The 23,542-nt window shown below is 32.6% G+C and overlaps 2 protein-coding genes across 6 annotated transcripts in view; both read left to right on the top strand.

The window, feature by feature from the left end:
• The window catches only part of LOC149486596 (uncharacterized), a 275,063-nt gene that overhangs the window by 197,117 nt on the left and 54,404 nt on the right, over positions 1–23,542 (top strand). The window lies entirely within an intron of this gene.
• IRSp53 (Insulin receptor substrate 53 kDa) overlaps positions 1–23,542 on the top strand; it is a 132,355-nt gene that overhangs the window by 85,826 nt on the left and 22,987 nt on the right. For 4 of the 5 annotated variants that reach the window (XM_089698260.1, XM_089698261.1, XM_089698258.1 and 1 more), the window contains one exon: positions 10,147–10,391. In XM_089698260.1, coding sequence (XP_089554386.1) covers positions 10,347–10,391 — 45 coding nt within the window. In that variant the 5' untranslated portion in view covers positions 10,147–10,346. Of the gene's footprint in view, positions 1–9,801; positions 9,893–10,146; positions 10,392–23,542 lie in introns of those variants that run through there. The other variant, XM_089698259.1, reaches the window with a different exon arrangement.

Below are 23,542 nucleotides of genomic sequence, written 5' to 3'. Positions count from 1 at the left end.
GCAAAGCAAAAGGAGGGTTATGGTTGTTTACAGGTCATGTATGTATGTTCATCTATTCCCTCGTAACTTCTAAACTACTTATCAGAATTCGACAAATGACATATCATTAGAAGCGTCTGAATTGTTCACTGGATAACCAGCGACCAGCTAGCTAAAGGCTATATGGGGTTTCACAAAATCTAATGTGGCGCCCTCTAGCGGACAAAACATACAGAGTAAAAAAATAAAGTTAAGATAAATATGCAGTGTTTGGTATCATTTGAAAGCGCTTTACTTGTACATTTTGAATATGTATGTATTACTAGCATTTGCTTGAGACTTTACCTGTATTCATGGACTGATTGCATATAAGTAATTCACATCTTTTCGTTCATAGCTTTTTTATTAGTTCATCAATTTAACGAAGTCCATTCCACCTGACTCCGACTTTCCAAGGTGATAATTAACCACCTCGAGCTTCTTAATATTAATGTATATTTATATTTTATTATAAAAATATAAAGCAAACATTTCGTTATATGGATTTTTTTCTTTTTCAGATTTTTCCCCTTTGAACCAACGAAAATGTACGGCACATGAAAAAATATTATCTATGCATAAAATACTTAAAAAATAAATTTATTTCGTGTTGTGTCAAATGACCCCCTGGAGTGGGGAAAGAGAGGGGATTACAACTCTCGATTTTTTCCCCTTGTCCCCATGATTTTTGTACGGCGTTGCGGAATAATGGATTAAAAGCAGTATAGCAATAGTATGACACAGATGCCATACATGGTCAAATGACCAAATTTACCCCCGGTAACTCTCGGAAATTAAATAAAAATTCCGACTTGGTGGACCACCATTTTTGTACGGCACTGAGCGGTTTCTTATTATTTTTAATGGATCTATCGATGGTTAAGAATGCCGTACAAAAATATATGACCAAAATTTACCGAGTCTATCTGTACTTTTCAATTCTCATCTGCACTCAGTTGGACAGCTTACAAGTGACGGCATAGTGATGAATCTTATTATTTTTTGCTCTTCTATCGTTCTAGATATGTCCCCTGGTGGTTCATTTGACCCATATTTTTGTCCTATGCGGGCTTGTAGTCTATAGAGCGTGTAAACGAATTCCATGCAAAGTAAAAGTTACAAATATTTTGAAATTAATTCAGGCGTTACGAAGTAAACTTAAATATTATGTTTTTCATATTTAATAAAGCACTTTTATGGTTTGTTTGCACATACATTTTAATCTAATAGTTGAAATGAGAAGTTAAGAAATCGAAAAACCTCGTTTGTTAGCATTTTTGTGTTTAATTTCCTTCTTAATTCTTCATTTAAATTTCAATGTTCTATTTAAGTTGAAAAAAGATGATTGCAAGAAACCGATTTGGAGAACAATATCCCCGTAATTGTACCAACAAACGTTAAAATGTGCAATAAAATAAATTTAATCTGACCGGAGAATGGTTTGATGTGCGGCTACGTGAAAATTAAACCGTATTAAAGTGTCCGGCAAAACCAAACTGGATTTATGACCTTTGATGATTTGCATTGCATTTAATATATTGCTATACCATAAGTCGCTTGCTTATTAATGCTTTCAGTTTTATTAGTCTCTTGGTTATTTTTTTTATAAATATTAAAATATAATTGTTTAAATACTATTAAGGAGAAAAACAACCACCTCTTGCTTTTTATTAGCCGTGATTTTAGATAGAAAATTAAAAGACTTACTATTATGGTTCCACTCGAACTATTTATTTATTTATTTTGAACAAAACATTTTATCTAAACAGCCTTGGGATATTGCAAGCATTGTAAACGATGCCAGATTTTATTGATAGTCTATTTTGGAAGTCATTTCAGCTATCCAAAGAATGTGAGAAGGCTTATTCTATGAGCATATATTATTACTAGAATCTTCTAATGGCAAAGTTACACAAATCACACTTCCACAAGATCATCTAGAAAGTTGAACGAATCGTATATCGTAGTAAAAACCGGTAGTAAATATGAATTTCTGTTTAATGACGATTCAAAGGCTCTTCCAAAGGAAGTGAATAAAGTTGAATAAATACATATTTGAGCTAATGCTTTGACAAATTGCAATACAACTACAAATGACATGTTAATATTATTAATAAATTACATGTTTTATCTTTGTTTCAATATTTAAAAAACTTAGAGTCATTTCATGTATATGTCGTGGCCATATCGTAAATTTGCTCATTTCATGATATGACTGGCTGATTCATGTGTCACGATATGGCCAACTAAACGCGCGGTTTTTTCATGAAATGATCAAAATTATTTGATCATATCGTAAAATAGTTACATTAATCATTGGTAGAGGCGCTGCAAGCTCTGTGTTTATGTGATAAGATGGCGGCCGCTTGCGAAAATTTAATTATTCGCAGTTAAAAACTTCATAATTCGTTTAATAACAATATGAAGAAAGTCATAGCAAAGAATTTACGACGCGGACGGTTCGAGTACTATGGAAAATGTGGATATCTTATATATGTATTGAAGAAAAAATGCGTCTTAAATAAAATAATTTAAGACGCATTTTTTCTTTTAGGATATATATTTATATATCCTACTATAGTATTAAAATTGTTTGTTTTTTAAAAAGCGATCCGCTTCTGGCACTCGCCGGCCGCTGCCGCGGCACGCTCGCTTTGCTAGCTCGGCTCGTGCGTTGTTTATCAAAGTCTAACCTAACCTAACCTAATTGTTTTTTATTGCAAAAACGATTCGCTTCTAGCATTCGCCGGCCGCTGCCGCGGCACTAACTTAAATGACATTAAACAAGTTTTTAGAATATTCTGAATTTTAATATTTTATGGACTCTTTAAATTTTATACGATCTGGCCAAATGTGGATGGCCATATCGTGAAACGTTGACGATTTAACGATCTGATCAAACTATGTTGGCCATTTCATGAAATGCGAACATTTCGTGAAATGATCGATCATATCATGAAATGAGCAAATCTACGATATGGCCACGACATATACATGTATACAGTCATTATTTATCGAATAAGGCGTAAAACGGTTCAAGCTTCAACGCGTGTCAGTAGCATGTGTTTTGATATAACTTAACGAAACGAATTCTACGAAATTGTTCTTTAAAAATATAATATTTGTCATGTACTTGTTTTAACGAGTCCCATAATCATAACAGTAGGTTGAAAGTAAGGTCACGAACATCTCATCCATTCGCATAAAATTTTAGCGTTCGACATTTTTTGTGTAACACTTTGAACATATTAAAACAACGACTCATATGCAACGTTTTCTTGGAAACAGTAATTTCATGAATATGATATATAAGCTGATACTTTGAAAGAAGTTTTATTATAATCAGAGAGAAAGTTGAACGTATACCTACATAACCCTGTATACTTGGCATGTATAGGTACAGTACGTTATCGTATTTGATAATAATATATTTTACAAGAATTTGTGGGGAGGTAAATTGTAAAAACAAGACATTATATAATTTTATATTCTCACTGAAGCTAATGTCCATTAATCACGAGGATACACATTTTTTTCATTACAATTACATGCTGACGATATCCAGAGAAAGCGCAAGAAAAACAAGAATTCCGTGTAACTAAACTATTCTTACATTATTCTTTCGCTTCCGCTTAGCTCATCACTGTCTTAGAACTGGGCATACTATCCCTGAGAATGAACGCTGTCAGGACGGAAATTTCTCGTGTAGACACAGCCCGTTTCAACAAGGGCCCAAACATGACCGGAATATCTTTGTTCCCGATATCCCTACACCGACGTCTTAACGTTGGCCCACAACACTTCAAACAAGCAAATTGAAGGAATGATTAAGCTTTTACTTCTAACGTACCATCGACCTTTTGCCACATTTTGAACGTGTGAAACCAAGTTGTTACGTAGAAAGAAATACAGGAAGAACTGCAATGTAAGTGATAAGGAAATAGTATAGAGAGGGTGGCAGCATCGCTGCAAGATCGCTCCTTTATCATTTAGTATTCTATGAAGCTGTAAAAAGTAAGTTAAATCCACCTGAGACGTCGGATGTTGCCGCGATATTGTGTTTTTTCAACGGCACCATTGATATTGGTATAACGTTCGGCTCCCGACTTCGACGATTCAACTTTAAGCAATTTTTAACTTACCCAAACAAACTTCGAGCTAAAGTGTCGCTTAGATGGTTATCGAGAAGTTAACAAAGTTTCGATACTTATTTAAACTTGAGAGTTCGACAGTATTTATTTTTCATCTGTCAATTACATTATTGTATAGGTTTTGTATACACTTTTACAGTTTCGTGAGTACGGTAATAAGTTTTCTTAAAAGTTTATGTATAGGTGTGTGTGTGTATTTAAGCGGTATTGTATCCAGGAATATATTTTAGGTATTTTCATTTAAGTATTTATTATTGTGTGTAATTTATTATAATAATAATAATATTAGTTAAGACAGCACTCATCACCGCGATATTAGAGATTCATCGATACCTAGGGAGCGGTCTGAGGCCTATATATCACTTAAAGCGACAGAACATAAATCTATGGGAGCTGTCTTCTCGTTATTTGTAGTCGCCACGTGAACCACCGGTTTCGGGTGAATATTAACGATATCGCCAATTTTCCGCCAGCTTACTCCCGTCGCAATTTCTCGCCAATTGAGCAATCGTATCACATCGAAGGGTGTCGCCATGGTTAAAAATTAAGTCTATGCTGTATTTAGAATCCCGTCTCGTCTATAACACCGTTTTGATAACCCTCACGCCAAATTATAGTTCGCAGAGTTAAATTCAACTAAATTTATTTTTCAAGTCTTGGAATGTAGGCGTTCATTTCCATCAAAATAAGAATTTTCTAAGATGCCTCTTGCCAAGCAGGCCGGAAAACGACACTATAAAGTCGTTATGTTCGTAGGATTAACAAAACTTCGTACACAAATAGCTCGAGTCAAGGACAATGATAACATTACTATGAAATGTGGGTCTAGTTATTCATTTTCTTAGCGCCTAGGTCATACATTATGTCGCAAGAGCGCAGACTGCAAGTTGTCCTTGCATTATTCACGCGACACTAATTTGAAAGCTCAAGCTTGTATTATGAGGGTGCGGCGCGTGTAAAAAATCACTATTTCGCACATTTCTTGGCAATGTTACTTAAGGCAATAGTGACGTAATTAACGACTGCTCTTATTCGTACATGTCTTGTTTGCGTTTCAATTAGTACTTAGCACCAAAAGTGTTTTTAGTTCCAAATACATTAGCATTTTGTTGTTTTTGTATGGTATTTTTAGGAATATATTAAGTGTTAGATAACTACTGCATATAAGGCAAAATAAGTACCAACTAAGTTTTTTATTCCAATGTTCATGAACAAAACTAACAAATTATGTACCAATCAACAACATAACAGACACAATAAAACTTTTTATTGTACGATTTAATGCTCCATCTAAGCCTATTACTATACTTTATGCGGCTCTACATCAGAAAATACAAGGACAGGACGCTTTTATTCGTATCTTTTACGAACGGATTGGTATTGAAGTATAGGGTAGGAGTTGGGGCTTACGAACAATGTTGAGCTTTGTTGTCATAGCCGTAATAGCTGGGTAGAGCCCGCGTAGATTACCGACACAGAAGCAAATGTCACAATAGGAGCATGTCTGAACGAGCTATTCACCTACTGCGAATATACGAGAAAAATATCTTATGAAAAATAAATGCTTAGATGGTCTTTTGATAGAAAAACGCGATAGAAGCGAGTTACATCGTCGTATTTTCCTTCACTCGTATTTTCTTAAGCTATTGAATATTCATATTGAAACTAAAACCGTACGATTGTACGTGTAGCTAATCGAAAACGGGTAAAACGTTACGCGTGTAAATAAAAGTTAGTTCAATGAAAATAGCATGTAAATTAAATCGCTCGGAAAACATTTTCACACATGAAGTGAACACTTGGCTGGTGGCGCGAGGTATCCAATTTTGTAGGATGTCAAGAGCAGGCAGGGTGTGAGCAGACAGGTTGTAATTCAACCAAACTGCAGCAATCACAACCGAATAATGATTCCTCGACCCTACGGGATTAAACTGTTTCTGTGTCCGAGTGCACTCTTCTTTGATGTTCATTGGCAAAATTAAAAAGATTGCCTTTTTGTCGACATCAGTCGTCGAATTCGTCGAACGAACTTATTGTACAATACGTATACACTATTTTTGACTGCTTTTATAATGTTGAGTTACTGGTGTTAATTCGCGTACCTACCTATTTAAGAAAGCGAATATTTTGATTCGTGCTTAAGTTTGTTAAATATTGAGATTATTCTAGTTTTGATTATAACGACAAAATACCCTACTTCCTATCTTATAATGTAAATTAATGTAGTTAAAAGAACAGCTCAAATTGCGCTGAAAATCTTGAATAAATGCACTAAATACTTCATTAAAGCGCTATCGATTACCCCTTGAATATCAATCAGGGGACGTTAATAATTGAAATAACGTCGGGTTGCAAGTACAGGCACTAGCATTATTTCCCAGGAGCTTTTCGGAATCTCATTAGCAGGTCCACATCTGTGGCTGACGGATGACTGATTCTCACCTACCGCTTATCTCATATGCAGTTTACTTTATGTTCACCGACGGTTTGCCCATGAAACTATTTGCCTTTCAAATCGAACCGTTGTCCCTGACTTGGCTACGGTAACATTAATGAAACATTGGGTAAGAGACGTTCGATTGTAAATCCAAATTGCTTGTAATGTTTATTGGCATGTATTAGCCGCCCATCAAATATTGTTTTAATGTGGCAATGTTGGTTGTGAAAACTTCGGTCTTTATATTTAATGATCCTTTTTCTAACGCACTTGGTATCTTTTTACAATGTTTAAGAGGTAAAACAAATATTTAATTGGAAAAATAGACTTCGAAGTTTTCCTTGTCTCTTTTATTAGATATAATATGAAAGGAAATATTATTTGCGCATAAGTAGCACGCTCGGAACCAAACATAAAGATATAATATATGATATAGCCGTGATCACTCAAAGAATGTATAAAATGTTTCGCCTATCTGGCCTATCCAATAAGAGCTATCTAGTTCCTGCAAATATAGTTGAATTGTCGATACAAATCCGATTTGTCTAAGCAGCACTGTAGTGCAGTTGCATGAATATTCAGCCGTGGTGCAATGCATAATATATAATATTCGCGATAACAAGGTTCGTCAGCAGAACAGTGCCGGTGTTGGCCCGTACCTTTTGTGCTAACTCACGCTAGACTATGCCATTCTCTGACTTGGCACACGAATTCACTACAACATAACTCCTCATATGAAAATCAAATATTGCCGATTCAAAAGACAATTGAGAGCTGGCGAAGTTACGTAAGAAACTTTACAAGTAAGCAGACGGTTTCGAGTAGACGGCTTATGTTTGAAAATTTAATATCGCCGCGTGTATCGGAAGCTTGTAGTGATTTCCGCTTTGTATAGGATTCGGAAACTATTCGCAATCCCAGTTGTTCGTTACGAGAGCTGAACCTCCCGGATCCGCTTACAATAAGTTTATATTCAGTTTAGAAAGTCCAAACTGCAAGCTCCTTCGCACACTTATTTCCTTACACCGAGAACACCTACACGTGAAGTAATTTTAAACAAAATTTACAAATTTCCATTATTTTCTTAATATAATAGGAGAATAATGAAAAAAGTGCTAAATAGTTTGTTTATCCACTTTATCTCTTTTTAATTCCATCATGTGAGTGTAAAATACAGCTAAAGTCTGCATTTGAAAAAGCCTTCCTTAAAATATAGTTAAATCAGTGAAAAGATCAAGTTCCGTTTCACCATAGATAGAAATAATAACCGTTAAGTTTGAGTGCGCATAAAACAAAAAAGATAAAGTAAATTCCCTCATGGGTGTGTACGGCGTGCTGTGTATGCCTGCGGCAGGGATGCTAGACCAGCTGAGAAACGCTGAAATAAAACAACACTTTCACCGGTTTTATGCAATACTTCGCCGCGAAAATTTCGCAACTACTCATCTGTTATTATTAATTATTTTTTTGGTTTGCGACCATTTGTTTTGGAACTCTTTTGTGTATAACTTTTCCAACGTTATGTGCATTTGCTAAGAAAAAGTTATGATACTAAGCTTATCTTACAACTTTTACTGTAAGCTTAGATTAATTACTTGTAATACAAATTTACTGACGGTGTCTGAAAGGCCATGCCATTTTTGTTTTACATTGATTATTATCTGTCTTCACTTTAACAGTCTTCAATACAAATGTAAAGTTAGTTAACCAATATAGATTGACTGTAAGCACAACTATATTCTAGCTGCACAGACAATATAATACCCTTTTCCAAAACAATATTTAATGTATGAATTTACGTCTGAATAGGTGAAGCAATAGTGAACTAATTTATGCTTGCCAAACATCGAGTGAGAATTATTATTCCTATTTAACTAAGTCTAGTCGCGACGAGCTATGCATACGATTAGCATCTAGTAAGTGCATCTCTTGTGTAATTATGTAAATTTTACACCAACACGATTCATCCACTTAGGCGTTTTGACGGCGATGTAATAATTCATCAGGAAGATTACGTCGATCTAAGAAAGTTACAATTTATACTGTATAGCACGACTAATTTATTCTGTAATGTGTGAGCGAAAACGCAGAGGAATTTAATTTTATAGTCGCATCATTAGTTTGACTATGTTGTATACGTTGGAAATGAAATAAAACTAGTAAGGCTTAGTTAGTTACAATTAGATCGGACGGATACATTATGTATTTTTGCCAAGTAACTGATTAATTATGCCAAAATTATTCAGTAGGTAGTTGTAGAGTTCATAAATATCTAAAACAAAATAGTTTTCAAGATAGCAAAGGTATTTAATGGTTAAGTAAAATGTTTTAACAAACCATTTCTAATAACTAGTTTTGATGTTATAAGTAAGATGGGATTAGCAAGTAAATATTACTGTTGGAAGTCCTAAATTCCTAAAGACTCGTTTAATTTTACCGAATAAACATAATGGCCTCTGGTGGGGCACAAAAGACTTAACACGAACCTTCTAAATTTTAACAAATCAACTTAGAGATGTTAACTTTTTGTTTGATTTCTCATATAGACGCGAATACAGAGCGATTAATATATACATGCTGTTTTTAAATTTTACAGTCACAACCTGTCCGTAGATAAATGCATCTTGATATACAGAAATATTTAGGCTGATAACAGTAGGCGTAAAAATGAAAGTACAATCTATTGTATTCAATATTCATTCAAATGTAGGCAAGACAAACGCAGTAATAGTTACTGCCAATTACTTGAGTGGCATTGAGTCGGTTTCGTAACGAGCTTATGATATTTTGTGTCACGAACTTGCAACTCACGAATTTCAATGTGTGTAGGTAATGTTTATATGAGCTTGGTTTTAAAACTTCTACGCATTACCTGAGCGCGCAAAAAATATATGCGTATTAAATTTAGTGAAAGGAAAACCACATACGCATACTAACAAAAAATATTCGCACACAAAGAAATTTACCTAAAAATCTCGTATTGCTAGCAAATATTTAAATATAAATGATATAAATAAATAATTTTTCGAAAGCGATTTCACCTCAGCACTGAAAGGTATGTTAATTGATTGTGATATCTTAACAAAACGTCGGTATGTGTGTCGTTGACCTCAGGACATAGGCCATCCGAAATTCCACTTCATCAAAACAATCAGGTGGCTAACAGTACAAGCAAGGTTACTCGCTGGTCGGCTCTTGCCAAACACTTCTTGCGAGATCGTACCAAGTAACCGGACTTCGCTCCGTCGCTTCGAAGTGAACGCACGGCGCGATCTTTACTTGAAAGGTGGCGATGTAAACTTTTCTTAACGCTGAACTTTAATATTTTGTTTCAAAATAGAGCTTTGGAAATAATTTCAATTGGATTAAATTATTGCGTATTTTGTGTTAAAATATATTATTGTGTTTTTAAATATAAAATATTACGTCAATTTTGAGAAATGCGATAATATGTAATGATATCCGCCTATTGGCAAAGCGTGTATGTACCCAATAATGTAAGTAAAGTGAAGATATTTATTTACATTTTCATTGTTTCAGATGTCTTCGAAAGCGAATGTGTTTGTTTAACTCATTTGACCACAACGCGAGACGTCAAAACAAGTAAATACTGTGTTATGGAAAGTGAATTTAGTGTTAATGGTGTTAAAATCGAATATTGTGCGCGATAGTTTCCAAATGAAGTATCGAGTGTGACTCTCATTTGTTTTTCGTTGAAGATCACTTGAAGAAAACTCACAATGGAGACGGAAGAACTTACGAAACTCGTCGATGGAATTTATAAGGTAAGAAGTGTTTAAATTACATTTATAATAATTTGTATTTAGGAACTTTCATAGTTTTATTAATTACTAGCGGTCCGCCCCGGCTTCGCCCGTGGTACATATTTACGTTTTCTCTACATAAAAACCATCCTCGTACTTCAAGGAATATAATAAAAAAAGAATTATCGAAATCGGTTCAGCCGTTCTCGAGTTATGCGCTTACCAACACATTTTGCGATTCATTTTTATATATAAGAAGATTATGTAATAGTATAAATATTTTAATATGTATCTCATACCAGGAATCAAAGTAATTTAATATATTTAATTAAATTATGTAACTCGTCGAACCTGTTAATCCGATTAATTCATTTACAAAATATTATAATAGTCAGACGCAAAATTGGTATTAAAATATATTGAATTTTAATTTCACAGTATGTAACACACTATATAATTTATTTTGGCTTTCAAATTGAAACCTATCTGTTATTTTTCTTGTTAGTTTACGATAGAAAGTTTCACTATTTGTCTTGAACACCTGAATAAAGTAGAAATTCGTAATGAATGAGATCTTGATTAAAATCCTGTTTAATGGGAGTGCTTAAAGTTCCTGATTTCTAATGCAAGTTAAGATCTCTATGAGAAGTGAAAGGGTAGGCCAGCCTGCTGCGCTGGTTTGGCCTTATTTAGCGGTTACATTCCTAATAGGTCCTTCGAGACCTGCTTTTTGAGCTCGTGATGCAGGTTCTATTGATTAATTAGTGAATTCGTTAAAGCATTGTTTTTAAAGTTGCCGATTAGAATCCTGTAAATTATAGATTTTTCAGTCATTATCGGTTTAATAGAGACGCAATCATGTAGGTACTTTAAAACTTTTATTATTATATTATTTTATAAAAAAAGAAATGTTAAATATTGAACTTAAAGGTGTCTTTAAATACTATCTGTTGCAACAGAACGTTTAAATATTATCGAAGCTTGGAACTCCGTCCCTAAAACATGTCTGTCGTTAATTATAGTAGCTTTTAACGGTAATGTTGACCTTTACGTTGTCTTCCACTCGTAAAGGTCTGTACTTACACAAAAGTGAAAAGACCATACAATTAACCAAGTATACGCGCTTAACACAGGTGTTAAGCGCGTATACTTGGTTAATGTCAAATGTCAAGGTCAAATGGTCAATACTTCGAAGACGATTTCTCTAACTCGTTTTATCATTATTTAAATGCGTTATCACATTCCGATGGAATCGGATATATCTTTCGTTTTATTACTCTTTTACGTATATTATGCTTTATATCTATGAGATTGCCTGCCGTTGAATATAAATAAGGCTATTAACGGCCCGAAAGGTCATAGACGTTTTGGATGATGGCGGGTTAAGAGAGAGCATCTGTCTTTTACGTAAAAAGTCGAAGTTTCTTTTTCTTAGACGTTAATTATTCACTTTCCTGTGACAATATTGCAGAGTTAATTTTCGAATATTTAACGGACAGTTAAAAAATTAATTTGCTAAATTTATACTTAGGTAATTTTCAAAATTAAATCATTACTTTTTAAAGATTATTAAAGCTAGGACCAATTCAGATCACTCGAAGACTCGTAAAATATCAAGTTTCCCGAAGTAATTTCCAGGCCCAGATAAAAATAAATATACAGATTATTAGGAAATAAATTAAATGCCGCTCTATAGATCATATTACTTCTCTTCTGATCTTTGAAAGATGGCGTCGAAAAATTATTTGACCCGAAAGATGTTCTCCGGAAAAACGATAAAAATATTTGATTATTTCATTTGATATTGTAGGAACGATATCGATTCACATTCTTTACTTTATTATATCATTTAACTTTGAATATTTTACATACTTGTGATTGTATCCATATTATTACTAGAGATTAAAATAATTTGTAGCAATTAGATATGCGGTAGCTTCCATAACTATTTTTTAATTAAATTACAAGTATTACAAGTTTTCATGAATAATAATTACGAAAGATAATAATTTATAACTTAATGCAGATTGTTAATTTAAATGGCTTGCGGATGATATCGTCTTAAGCGTTTAATTTACATAACATATTTATAGATTCTATACATAAATTTCCTTCGTGAAATGGCTTGTCGTTTTGTGAAAGTTGTATGGGAAATCTTAAAATAATTAATTAACAAAATGCATTTCTACAAGGTTCTTTTGCTTTATTCCTCGTGACTTTTTTCTGAGCTTACTACATATCAACTTATTATTAACTAGCTTTCCGCCCGCGGCTTCGCCCGCTTTGTCTAAAACATAATAAATTATATACTAAAAACCTTCCACTTGAATCATCTCTATCTATTAAAAAAAACCGCATCAAAATGCGTTGCGTAGTTTTAAAGATTTAAGCATACATAGGGACATAGGGACAGAGAAAGTGACTTTGTTTTTATACTATGTATGTACTATTATGAAAAAACTTTACACTTTTTTAGAAGTAATATCTTTTAACGGAGTAAATTAGAAGACCACCAAATCCGTTACATGAAAAATTAGAACTAAATTAATTACTTAGGTAATAAATTTCTTAAGGTACATCGATTTAATTACTCGCTTTTATCTCTATCAAATCAACGCAAGTTATTTATAAATCTATTTTCCTTAGCTTTCGTTTCTTAACACGTGTATACGTGTATTCAATATAAAAAATACTTTCTTGTTTTTGTGCTTTGCCTTATAAGAATTTTAATAAAAATGAGTATTTAAAAGCTCTCATAAAACAGGAGCAGTGCCGTTGATTAATAGATCTAATGTAGGTAATATAATACGTCTTTGTGGGATGATATAAACTCAAAAGCCTGTTTTTTCCTTCAAGCGAAGAGTGAACGGGTACCTTCTAGGGAAGCGCGCTCCATCATAGGCCACATCTCAGCTTACCATCAGGCGAGATCGTGGTCAAGCGCTTCCCTATCACACAATAAAAAAAAAATAAAAAAAAAATTCTCAGAAGGAGTAGGATTCTTAGGATATTTCTTATTAATAGATATACTTTTCAGTAGGTATTAAAATTTTATATTATTATAAATAAAGTTGTATTAAAAGACTCTCCATTTAATAGCCTTTTTCAACCTCAGAAGAAGAGCTTTTTTGTAAATTATACAATTTACAAAAAGCACTTCTGTTATAAGTAAACAAAGAAATGGGTTTTACAAACTTTCAAAACATCTCAGGTCAAACTGTTTTTAATTTTCTTTATCATTTTAATAAAAGTTAAGCTTTGGAAAATTCTTCCAGACTGGATTATAATTTGGAATATAATTTTTCCAAAACTTAAGACATCAAAGTTACGTTTCATTGTTATTATTATATTAATTAAAAAAATCAGGTCATATTTATTATTCGTCCCTACCTATAATAATATTATAAAACTGAAGAGTTTTGTTTGTTTGCTTGCTTGAATTAGCTCATCTCAGAGACCAAGGGTTCGGTTTGAAAAATTATTTCACTGGGCTATAGAGTATATAAGTATATCATCATACTAAGACTAATAGGAGAGGAGCAATGCGGGTAAAACACAGCTAGTTTAGAAATATTATGAGTATAAATTTAAAAAAAGACGTGTGGCACTCGGGGACTGCCGCGGTAAAGCTATTGCATGCTTTGCCTTCAAGCCACACCTCCGTGCCCGTCGGAGTGGGTAGCGTGAGGTTTTTTCGTTACGGAATTTCTGGATTCGGTCCCCGCGCTCAAGGCCCGCGATAGAAGCTATGCAATAGCTTAAAAATATATATCTATCTAATTATCTAAGTTTCATCAACTGTATCCATTAAATTTCGTACGTTTCGTATAGAAATTAAGCAATAAATATAATGGTTGATGTGAAATGAAGTTTGCCGTAATAAAGGTTTCGTTATACATCGAAAGGGGAAATTTTACTGCGCTGTTCAATTTTAATGTCTTTGGGAACATCATACACGTCCGACCAATTTCCTTTTGGTTACCATTTCAATTTTATTCAGTGCTATTGTTTGTTCCTTGACTGATCAGGGATACAATTAGTTTAAAAAAAATCGTAATAAAAATATTAATAAGTATATTTCAGTGTACAATATTATCTTCAGACATTAATAAGAGAGAGGTAAATATTATATTCAGGTAGTAAAGTTGTATAATGTATGTATTTGCTTTTAATATAAATAATAAAATATATAAACAAGCATGCTACAAATAAGATGCTTTCTGTTACAAAACCATTTAAATGATTACGTAAGAATAGTTTTCGTCTAGACTAAATTTTAAGCTCGACTGCTCTTAATTGCTTTGAACATAGTTTAAAATTATATATTCATGGAGACGTTACGAAATATTAAATTAAAACATAATGAAATACCTTTCGCGTTCAACTAAATACCCGCGTAATTAAGATATGCCGTAATTTGAATTGAAAAGCATTTGCGTTATGTCTTTTCTCTTATGAAATTGAGAATGTCAAGGTTGTGCGCTGGTAACATTCGAGATATGCGGCAAATTTATCTTTGTTGCGATATCACACACGACCATTTCCATGTGACCTGTCTTGCTCTAGTCCAATTATGCTGAACGGTCTATCCCACAGGTCAAAGCTCAGTGGTCGTCTTAAGCCGGTTTCCTACTAGGAATGAGATTGCTTTGCGACATTAAACCAGCCTAATGTAAATTTTCGTCGTTATGCTGCGTCTGTTTGTTTCGGGTGGAAACTGAATGTGCCGCGTGATTTCCTTTAGATAATACGTTTATGTTTCTAGATATGACTTCACCGAGTGTAGCACTTGAAATAAAAGTTACGACTTTATACGAATTGAATCAACAAATTAAGGAAATGATTGTTGGTCTAAATAGAGAATGAAGCAGCCTCATTCATGACTTAAACAGTTAACATAAATAAAAATAGGAAATTGTTCGCCGTATTGTTTTATTTGAGACGTCGAAAAGAAATGAGTGAAATTAGTCTCACAATGGTATATAAAAAGGAGAAAGTTGTTAAGCTATTGACACGGTATTGTGATGACTTCTCCAAAAAGGAATGAAGCGAAACTAAGAATTTGTGTCGCAAGTTGCCATCTGCTAGAAACTATTAGGTAGAATTCTACCAATTTATCTTTAGAGCTTTTTTATATGGCAAACTAAATAAAAAATTCGGCATGGTACATACAGCATCGCCATTTATTAGAATAACAATGACTCAGAGTAGGTATGATGTTATTATATTTTTAAATCGTTGAAATGTACGGTCAAATGCAAGGTTAACTTTTATGTACATTTATAACATTTTTTGCTTTTTACGGAACATGGAAATTAATAGTATATTTAAGTTTTTGTTGCCAATAAGGTACAAACAATATCAAAACAAGTTGAAATAATTTAAACTCGACACTTTTTGAAAACTCTTGTATATATTAATATTTCAGGATATTTTATGCAAACTATTCACCCAATGAAATCTAATCTCTTTTCCTTTCAACTTTTATATTTGAACCCGTACTTATTGTTAATGCAAACAAACATAAAGTAATGAATATAATTATAGCGCTTATATAATCCAGTTCGAAATATGAATGAAACTTATAAATTAATACAGAAATTAGGTTAAATAAATTCGATGTCACAAAAGGCTTCACCGCTAGGCGGCGTGCAGTCATGCCTCCTCTGGGTAAATCTGCGGCTGCACCTATTTGAATAAGAATGGCCGAGTCCTATCTCTGGAGACACTATTTCAGGGCACATTTACAAGCGTATTATATTTACGATGGAAAGTTATACATGCCAAATTACTTTCTGTTGTTATGCTACCTTACCATTTTGGCCTAAAAGTTTTAAAAGAAATGGTCAAAAAATATGCTTCTATCATATATGTCGCACATAATAAGCAGAAATAGGATGTGCGATTTTGCGATTGTTAAATATCATCTATTTTATATTTATTTAAAAAAATAGATTTCATAATTAAATAAATTGTAATATTTGATTTATCCTTATAATTCTTATATTGGTCCAAGCATTGATTAATATATTCATGGTATGTTAACACAGTGCTGCATTGTATCACAGATTTACTACAATTGTAACACAAATGATCAGTTCCACAGCATCAATCATAGTTGTTGTCATTTTGCAAGTAAATGTAGTACATGAGACTATAATGTGTTGCAATATGTGATTATTGTCGCAATTTGTAAAATTGTATCATGTGCATAATAAAAACGAAACTCGGATGCATTTGTTTTATATGCGCACGTTACATCTAAAGCAATCTCCGGTTACAAAATTATTTTGCGACTGGTAATTATTAATTTATAATACTTTATTTATAAATACTTATTGGAATAAAAGAAAAACCAAGGCTATCAAATCGGTCAAGTATAACTCTACTATCGGAGCAATCTCTTATAACTCAAAAAGGATAAATGTCTCCTATAATAATTGATCAAAAATGTTATTATGCCAAATCTTACAACATTTACAAAATCTAACCGTCTATATTTGAATTGGATAGTTTTACAATGGGTAAATGTAATATGTATGAATAGGATATTACGTACAGTTTTTGCATACAAGCCAACAGTACATCTTCATTTCAAGTAAAAATTGCCCTGCACTGAGCTGAAATAAGACGACGAAAATTTTGCAAAACTCCATTCATTGAACGAGTAGAATGCGGTCTCGGTTGCAGATCATTATGCTACGAGTCTCCCTTTTGCTTGCCATGTCGAACTTAACAACCATTGTCTATGTATGAACTCGATAGAACGAATCCACGTTCGAACGTAACGTAGTACTCGCAGACGATAACATTTAATATTTTATGTGACATCCTTTATTTTTGCCTCGCCGATATATTTGTCGCAAAGAGAAAGGATATAAATTTCAACCGTGTCCTGCACTTTTTACTTTCAAATCTAAATTTATTTCACATCTTATTATACGATGACTCATCATATTTTTATTTTATATTCATAAATAACAATGGCAAAACCACCTGCGGATTAATAAATTACACTTTATAAGCCTCTTAAATATATTAGATATGACACAGATACCAAACGTCGTAAAAGCGGAAACACATTTGATTCTACGAAATAAAGAATATAAATTAAATTTGTCGTTTGGGTCGCATATGTATTTAGTTGACGCGAATTCGTCCAAATACAATTTTAGGAAGGAAATTGCCTCGCGGTGGAAATCGTACAAAATGCGAGATGTGATATTAAATCTGTATGACAGTTATTAGGACAGCGAATGAAGCCGACTTGTTATGAAAAGAATTTGGATTATGACGTGATTTCTTGTTAACGAATTTTTAAAGTACATCAAATTGGATTTGTTTTGATTAAATTTATCAGAGAGTATGTTGTGCATTATCTTTATGAGATTCAATTGTCTCGAAAGCAGCTTTAATATAAAACATGAAGTATGTTGATAAAGGGTAAACTTGTGATAGTTTTGTTAGAGCAGTTTTGAAGAATGGTCTCGTAAGTTTGCCAAAATAAAAATACACGGTCCGACCGCCAAGCCGATGCGATTGGGGAAATTACCGGGCAGAGTCGGACGTGATTGGCACACAACCAACAAAAGTGGCAACTACATTCTACAAACTGGAGAATTTCAAGCTCCGACTGAGCTGAGAAGAATAGGATTCCTAACATTTTTAACGTTGCATCTGTAGTTTTTAATTTTCTGCTGCAATTCGACTGAATGTTTAGTTCATGAAGTTCGTGTTTTTGTATGGAAGGATTATTATGTACTGGAAGAAAAGCTTCACTTCTATGTTAATAAAAATGTATAATATACCCCTTTTTTAATGATATTACCTAAAGTTAAATCAATTAAAATCAAATATTTTTGTATTAATATCAACCCAATCAAAATAATATCTACTAGTAAGTAAGAATACTGCTATTTTACTATTGTCATTAAACAGCAAGAGACAGAAGAAAATAATAATATAAAGATTAAACCAATGGAGCAGTCACATAAATAAAATACCTACATACATTTCCATAATTTCCTAAGCGATTTTCTCACAGCAACAACAGGATCCTATTAAAGAATAAATAATGTTGAAAGAAATACGAGCAAAGTAACCACACCCCGGCTGAGTTAAAAAGAAAATTTATTTTATAAACGCCGGCCTAACTCGAGTCATGCTTTCCCTTTTGTAATCTAACAATAAACAATGTTTTTTTCCTTTCGTTCACATGTTTACTGAAAAGTGGAAGCAACATCCCACTGAGAGCAGACAGCCTATTATAATGGATTTTAGTTAGTTGAATAAATTTCAAAGTGTAGAGCAACGTTAAATATGCGAAACGTGCTCGTTCGCGCTTTGTGTGCTTGTTGATTATGAAAAAGTTTTTAATTTATCAACGTGTGCTGTGATGATCTAGTTATGAGTGTGTTGGTGGAAACTCAATTTGTTTCTGCTGTTTCGTTTGACTTTTCAGTCTTTATTGAGTTACTAATCTTTGACTTTGTGTGTAAGTTAGTTTGTAACATGTAGTAGCGGGTAATTATTAAAATTATCCCATAACTTATTGCAATATATTTCTTGTATCATAATATACTACAATCTTAATACATAGTTATACAAAATTAATGTCTTTTTCTATACATATAATATTACTTTCTGCTGTAATTATTAAATCAACAGCAACAAAAGAATAGCTTCGGATCAAATAAATTGTTCTAACAGCTTTGTATTGTATAGAGTATTTTCCTCATAGGAAAATTCAACATGACATAATGAGACAAGGCAACGAAGAGCAACTGTTTTCTTCTAATAATAAGGGCAAACGACGTTTCCATATTATTAATTTGTTCTTTTAATATTAAATATGAACTGAAGTATTTTTAGCTTGCTCTACATAAATTGTTTTATGTTTATATTTTACTAAAGGTCCGCCCCGGCTTCGCCCGAGGTACATTTTTCGCAATAAAAGGTAGCCTATGTCCTTTCTCGGGTATCAAAATATCTCCATACCAAATTTCATGCAAATTGGTTCAGTAGTTTAGGCGTGATTGAGTAACAGACAGACAGACAGAGTTACTTTCGCATTTATAATATTAGTATGGATTTATTACAGATTAAAATAGATATTATAATAGAACCTTGAAAACAATGTTACGGCCTGACTCCGAAGTATGAAAAGTATTTAAAATAAATTATATAAAACTTACCGAACGAAATTTTTTTAAATTAAGTAATTCCTTTTTACCTAGTTTTGGAATAATTGTTTCGCTTCGTTTCTCTCCAAAAATATAACTCCATGTAAACGTAATATTTGCTTAGTATTGTTATGAATACAAACGATCAAATATATTAAATATACTTTGTCTTACCCTAGTTTATTTATAGGTTTTAACTCAGATTTCGTTCCATTTACATAAGTCGCAAGTTCTTTCCAACTTATTTAATTTGTATTTGAATTTTAATAAAAACTACTTCGCTGACAGAACAAAAAGAAGTCTAGACTTGCACTTGCTTCGAATTAATAAGACAAAGGAAATAAACGATTTGTTCACTTCATCGACAGAGCAACTAATGAAATAATTTATCTGTATTCGTTCAAGTTAAACCGTACTACTTAATATTCCAGGATTTCAATTTATTTTTTATCTGTTCTTGCTTTCTTCTACTATATTAATCAATATTGAAATATATTAATTAAAATATGTACTCGTAAAGAGTTATATAAAGATATATAATGCATTCAAAATATGAAAAGTAGGAAATGATTACATGATATTACATTCGTAAATGTTCAAATTCGTAAAAATCGCATAAGATAACAAAAATATCCAACCTAAAATAACTGTAGGTACAATTCCTTTATACGATCTCATTTCTCCTAGCTTTATAAAGGCCAAGGGAAATAAAGTAACTATGACCGTTTGTCTGTATCAAATGCAATATGTAAACACCTTCCAATCTCCCATAACCAAGGAAATGAGCTGAAAACAAACATCACAAGTCACGTAGGTACATTATGCAGTCATAGCAATAACATATACCACTTTCTCTGTGAATCTCCTCGTTCGCTTCCTACATTAATAGTAATTTGCTATATTACATAACAGTACGGCCTATGTATAAATTTAAATAAAACATTACATAAACTGTGAAACACGTAGTGACAGTATCTAAGCGGTTAACCGGAAGTCATTACCCTCGACTAAAAACTAAAACTAAGTTGTGCGGTACCGAACAAGATTGTTTCATAATTTTGTAACCGCGATTGTATCCTGAGTTAACGCTTTGATGTAATACTTCACAATTTTTATGCAAAACTTGTAAATAGAGTAACATCTAGATAGCAACCTTATGCAATATATTGCTATATAAAATAGTGAAATCAAGTTGAAATTTCATCTACATTTATTCAAATTTATGCGTGTACGTGAATTTTATACTTCCTTACATTATTTTTAAAGTATATTTAAATTCACAACAAACCCGTGCTACCTATTGCCAATTTTGATTTTTAGAAACCGTTTATCCATTGAAATACTTTTATCGATCAGTCATTTATGATACTCATTAAATAAAATTTTATTGAGGACATCAAAATCATCTTAGAACATTCATAACAAGAAACTTTCCATTTCTTCTTGTTGTCTTAAATAATAACTTTTACACTGTAATCATCAATAGCAGATCGTTAGTCGGATAATAAATGACTTGTATTTTTTGCATGTCTTCCTTTCCGTAGAACTTATATATTCATGAAGCGTTTATACAGCAGCATTAAGGCCGTCACATTGCAGGGTGGAGGGTGTTAACGTGGCATATCTGTGTAATTGCGTTACCCGACTTTCCCTTCCTAACGTCTTTGTAGCGTTGATTGTCGTTTATGTAATTGCCTACATTCTGTACCATCAACGCACAGTTTGCGTCTCATCTCGAACGAATGGAAATTAGTCACTCCACACGAAATATTTTCTTAATTACCAGTTCGGAGACAAAAGGACGACGTACGGCTCGGATTGCTCGAGTTTTCGCAACGCAAACAAATAAAATCCAACGCTGTTTAACGTTCTTAGAATTAGTTTAATCTGAGCTCCTTTTTATTTTGCCTCGGGCTACGATCTCGATAAGTATACAAGAGTATTCGCTACAATAAAATTGAAGTCACGAGTAAATATAAACATTTTGTTCGCCGAAATTGAAGACATCCTTTTAAATTGTATTTGTCTTGGCTTGACAACGAAGTATTCTGCAAATACTGTTAATTAAGTGATATAAATCAATTTACCTACTTTCTTGAAACCATCTGTTGCAAAAGTACTCATTTAGAAATGTATAGAAGACTAATGACAAAAAATAGAGTTATGCCGGCTAAAAACTCCAAAAAACTTGAAGCTTGTCTAGTTATTTCCTAACGCAAAAGAATGATTAGCAATTGAACAACAATAGCGTTACTATTCCGCAAGCGACAAGTATCGATGCTTTGTCTAAACGTTTTACCTATTGTCTTCATACTTTCTAAGTGAAATACTCGGTAGATATGGTAGCGCGAAATCGGAATTGTACACAACACCTTGGTGACACGGTACAAATTGGTGACAACGCTCCACGCCGGTATATTTAATTCTAGCCTCAACACACCTTTGGAATGACTGAAGCTCGAATGGAGGCCGCATTCCGAGCATATCTCACTCGGAAAAAGTAATATGATTTAGACGTAAATAAATGGTTCTCAAGCATTTAATTGGATTAAGATATTCGTTGTAACAATTCGTTTGCAATTAAAACATTTTTGGTGTTGCGAATATTGTGTTTGTATTTTTCGCACAAAGCATTTAACAGAACAGAAATTGTTTTGGGTATTTATTAACGTCGGGAATCTGGTAACATGGCTTTTTATTCGTTGAAATAAAAATAAATGTCTGCATTAATTTACATAATGTTTAACATTGACCAAGAATTTCACTAAAATTTAATTGAATACTTTTTTTATCTTAATTCATAGAGTCAGTTTGAATGTTGTAATCCTACTATCCTTCCTACTAATATTATAAATGCGAAAGTTTGTGACGATGGATGTTTGTGTATGTGTATGTATGTATGTATGTTTGTTACTCTTTCACGCAAATGCTACTGAACCAATTACAATGAAATTTCAAGGCGGAAAGCTAGTATGTTTATAAGGCTCATTATACACCCGTGTATTACAAACTACCACCCCCTGCTTCAGATAAAAATATTACTTTTTAAAACATTTTCCAAGCTTTGCTCTTCTCTACAAAACTTCCTCACCTCATTCAAAGAACACACAAACTAGTTCCTTATTTAACATCCAATTTAACCTGAGTTATTGAAGTTTGATTGGAATTTTCATGTAACGATAAAATGTTTATTTACTGGACCAGAACGACTTTTATATCTGATTAGCACTTTCGACGTCGATGTATAATTTGTTGTACATTTTTATGACCTTTTACTTTTATTTATTTACATAAAGATAATTAAAAATTATTTTACTTCTTAACATTTAAACTTATATTAAGTTTTATCACGGAACGATAAAAGAGAGTGCGTTATAAAACCGTAAATAAAGATAATAAGCTCATATATTTGTATCATTATTTTAAGTTATTTGATACAAACAAATATAAAAACGTTTTTGTATCACTTTTTAATTAAATTACAACATGTTGGTAACACTTTCATAAAAAAATACTTTATTCATAAGATTTAAAAAGACATATCCATAGTTGATTTGGTATACTAGGTTTAGGAAATGCATCACAATTCTGTTTTATATTGAAAATTATACCCGTTTTATGAATATTACTGAGTAAAACTTTTACTCACAAAATATGTTTAATAAGTTTATTTAATTTCTTAAGAAAATGGAATCGGGTCTGATAAAATAAGAAAATTAAAGGTCACACTAACATAATTAAGTTGAGTGTTACGTTCAAGGCTCCTTCTTCATAAGCAGATTTTAAAGGATAATTCGATAGATTTTGTGCTAATAATAATTATAATACGTTAGTTACTTTCCATTTCATAGATATCCATCAATGGGAATTTTTACTACGGTATATTTATTCCAAATAAAAACCTCTCATGCTATTAAAGGTCGCATATAATAATGTATGTTAAATTTTCACAGTCGTCATAAATTACAATGTTTTTAAAATCTATCATAG

Source organism: Colias philodice, chromosome 8 (assembly GCF_061535455.1).
Source record: "Colias philodice isolate Cphi_HAF_F1 chromosome 8, ilColPhil1 Martin Lab GWU primary, whole genome shotgun sequence".
In the NCBI taxonomy this organism is placed as follows: domain Eukaryota; kingdom Metazoa; phylum Arthropoda; class Insecta; order Lepidoptera; family Pieridae; genus Colias; species Colias philodice.
This window is presented reverse-complemented; position numbering and strand designations above follow the sequence as displayed.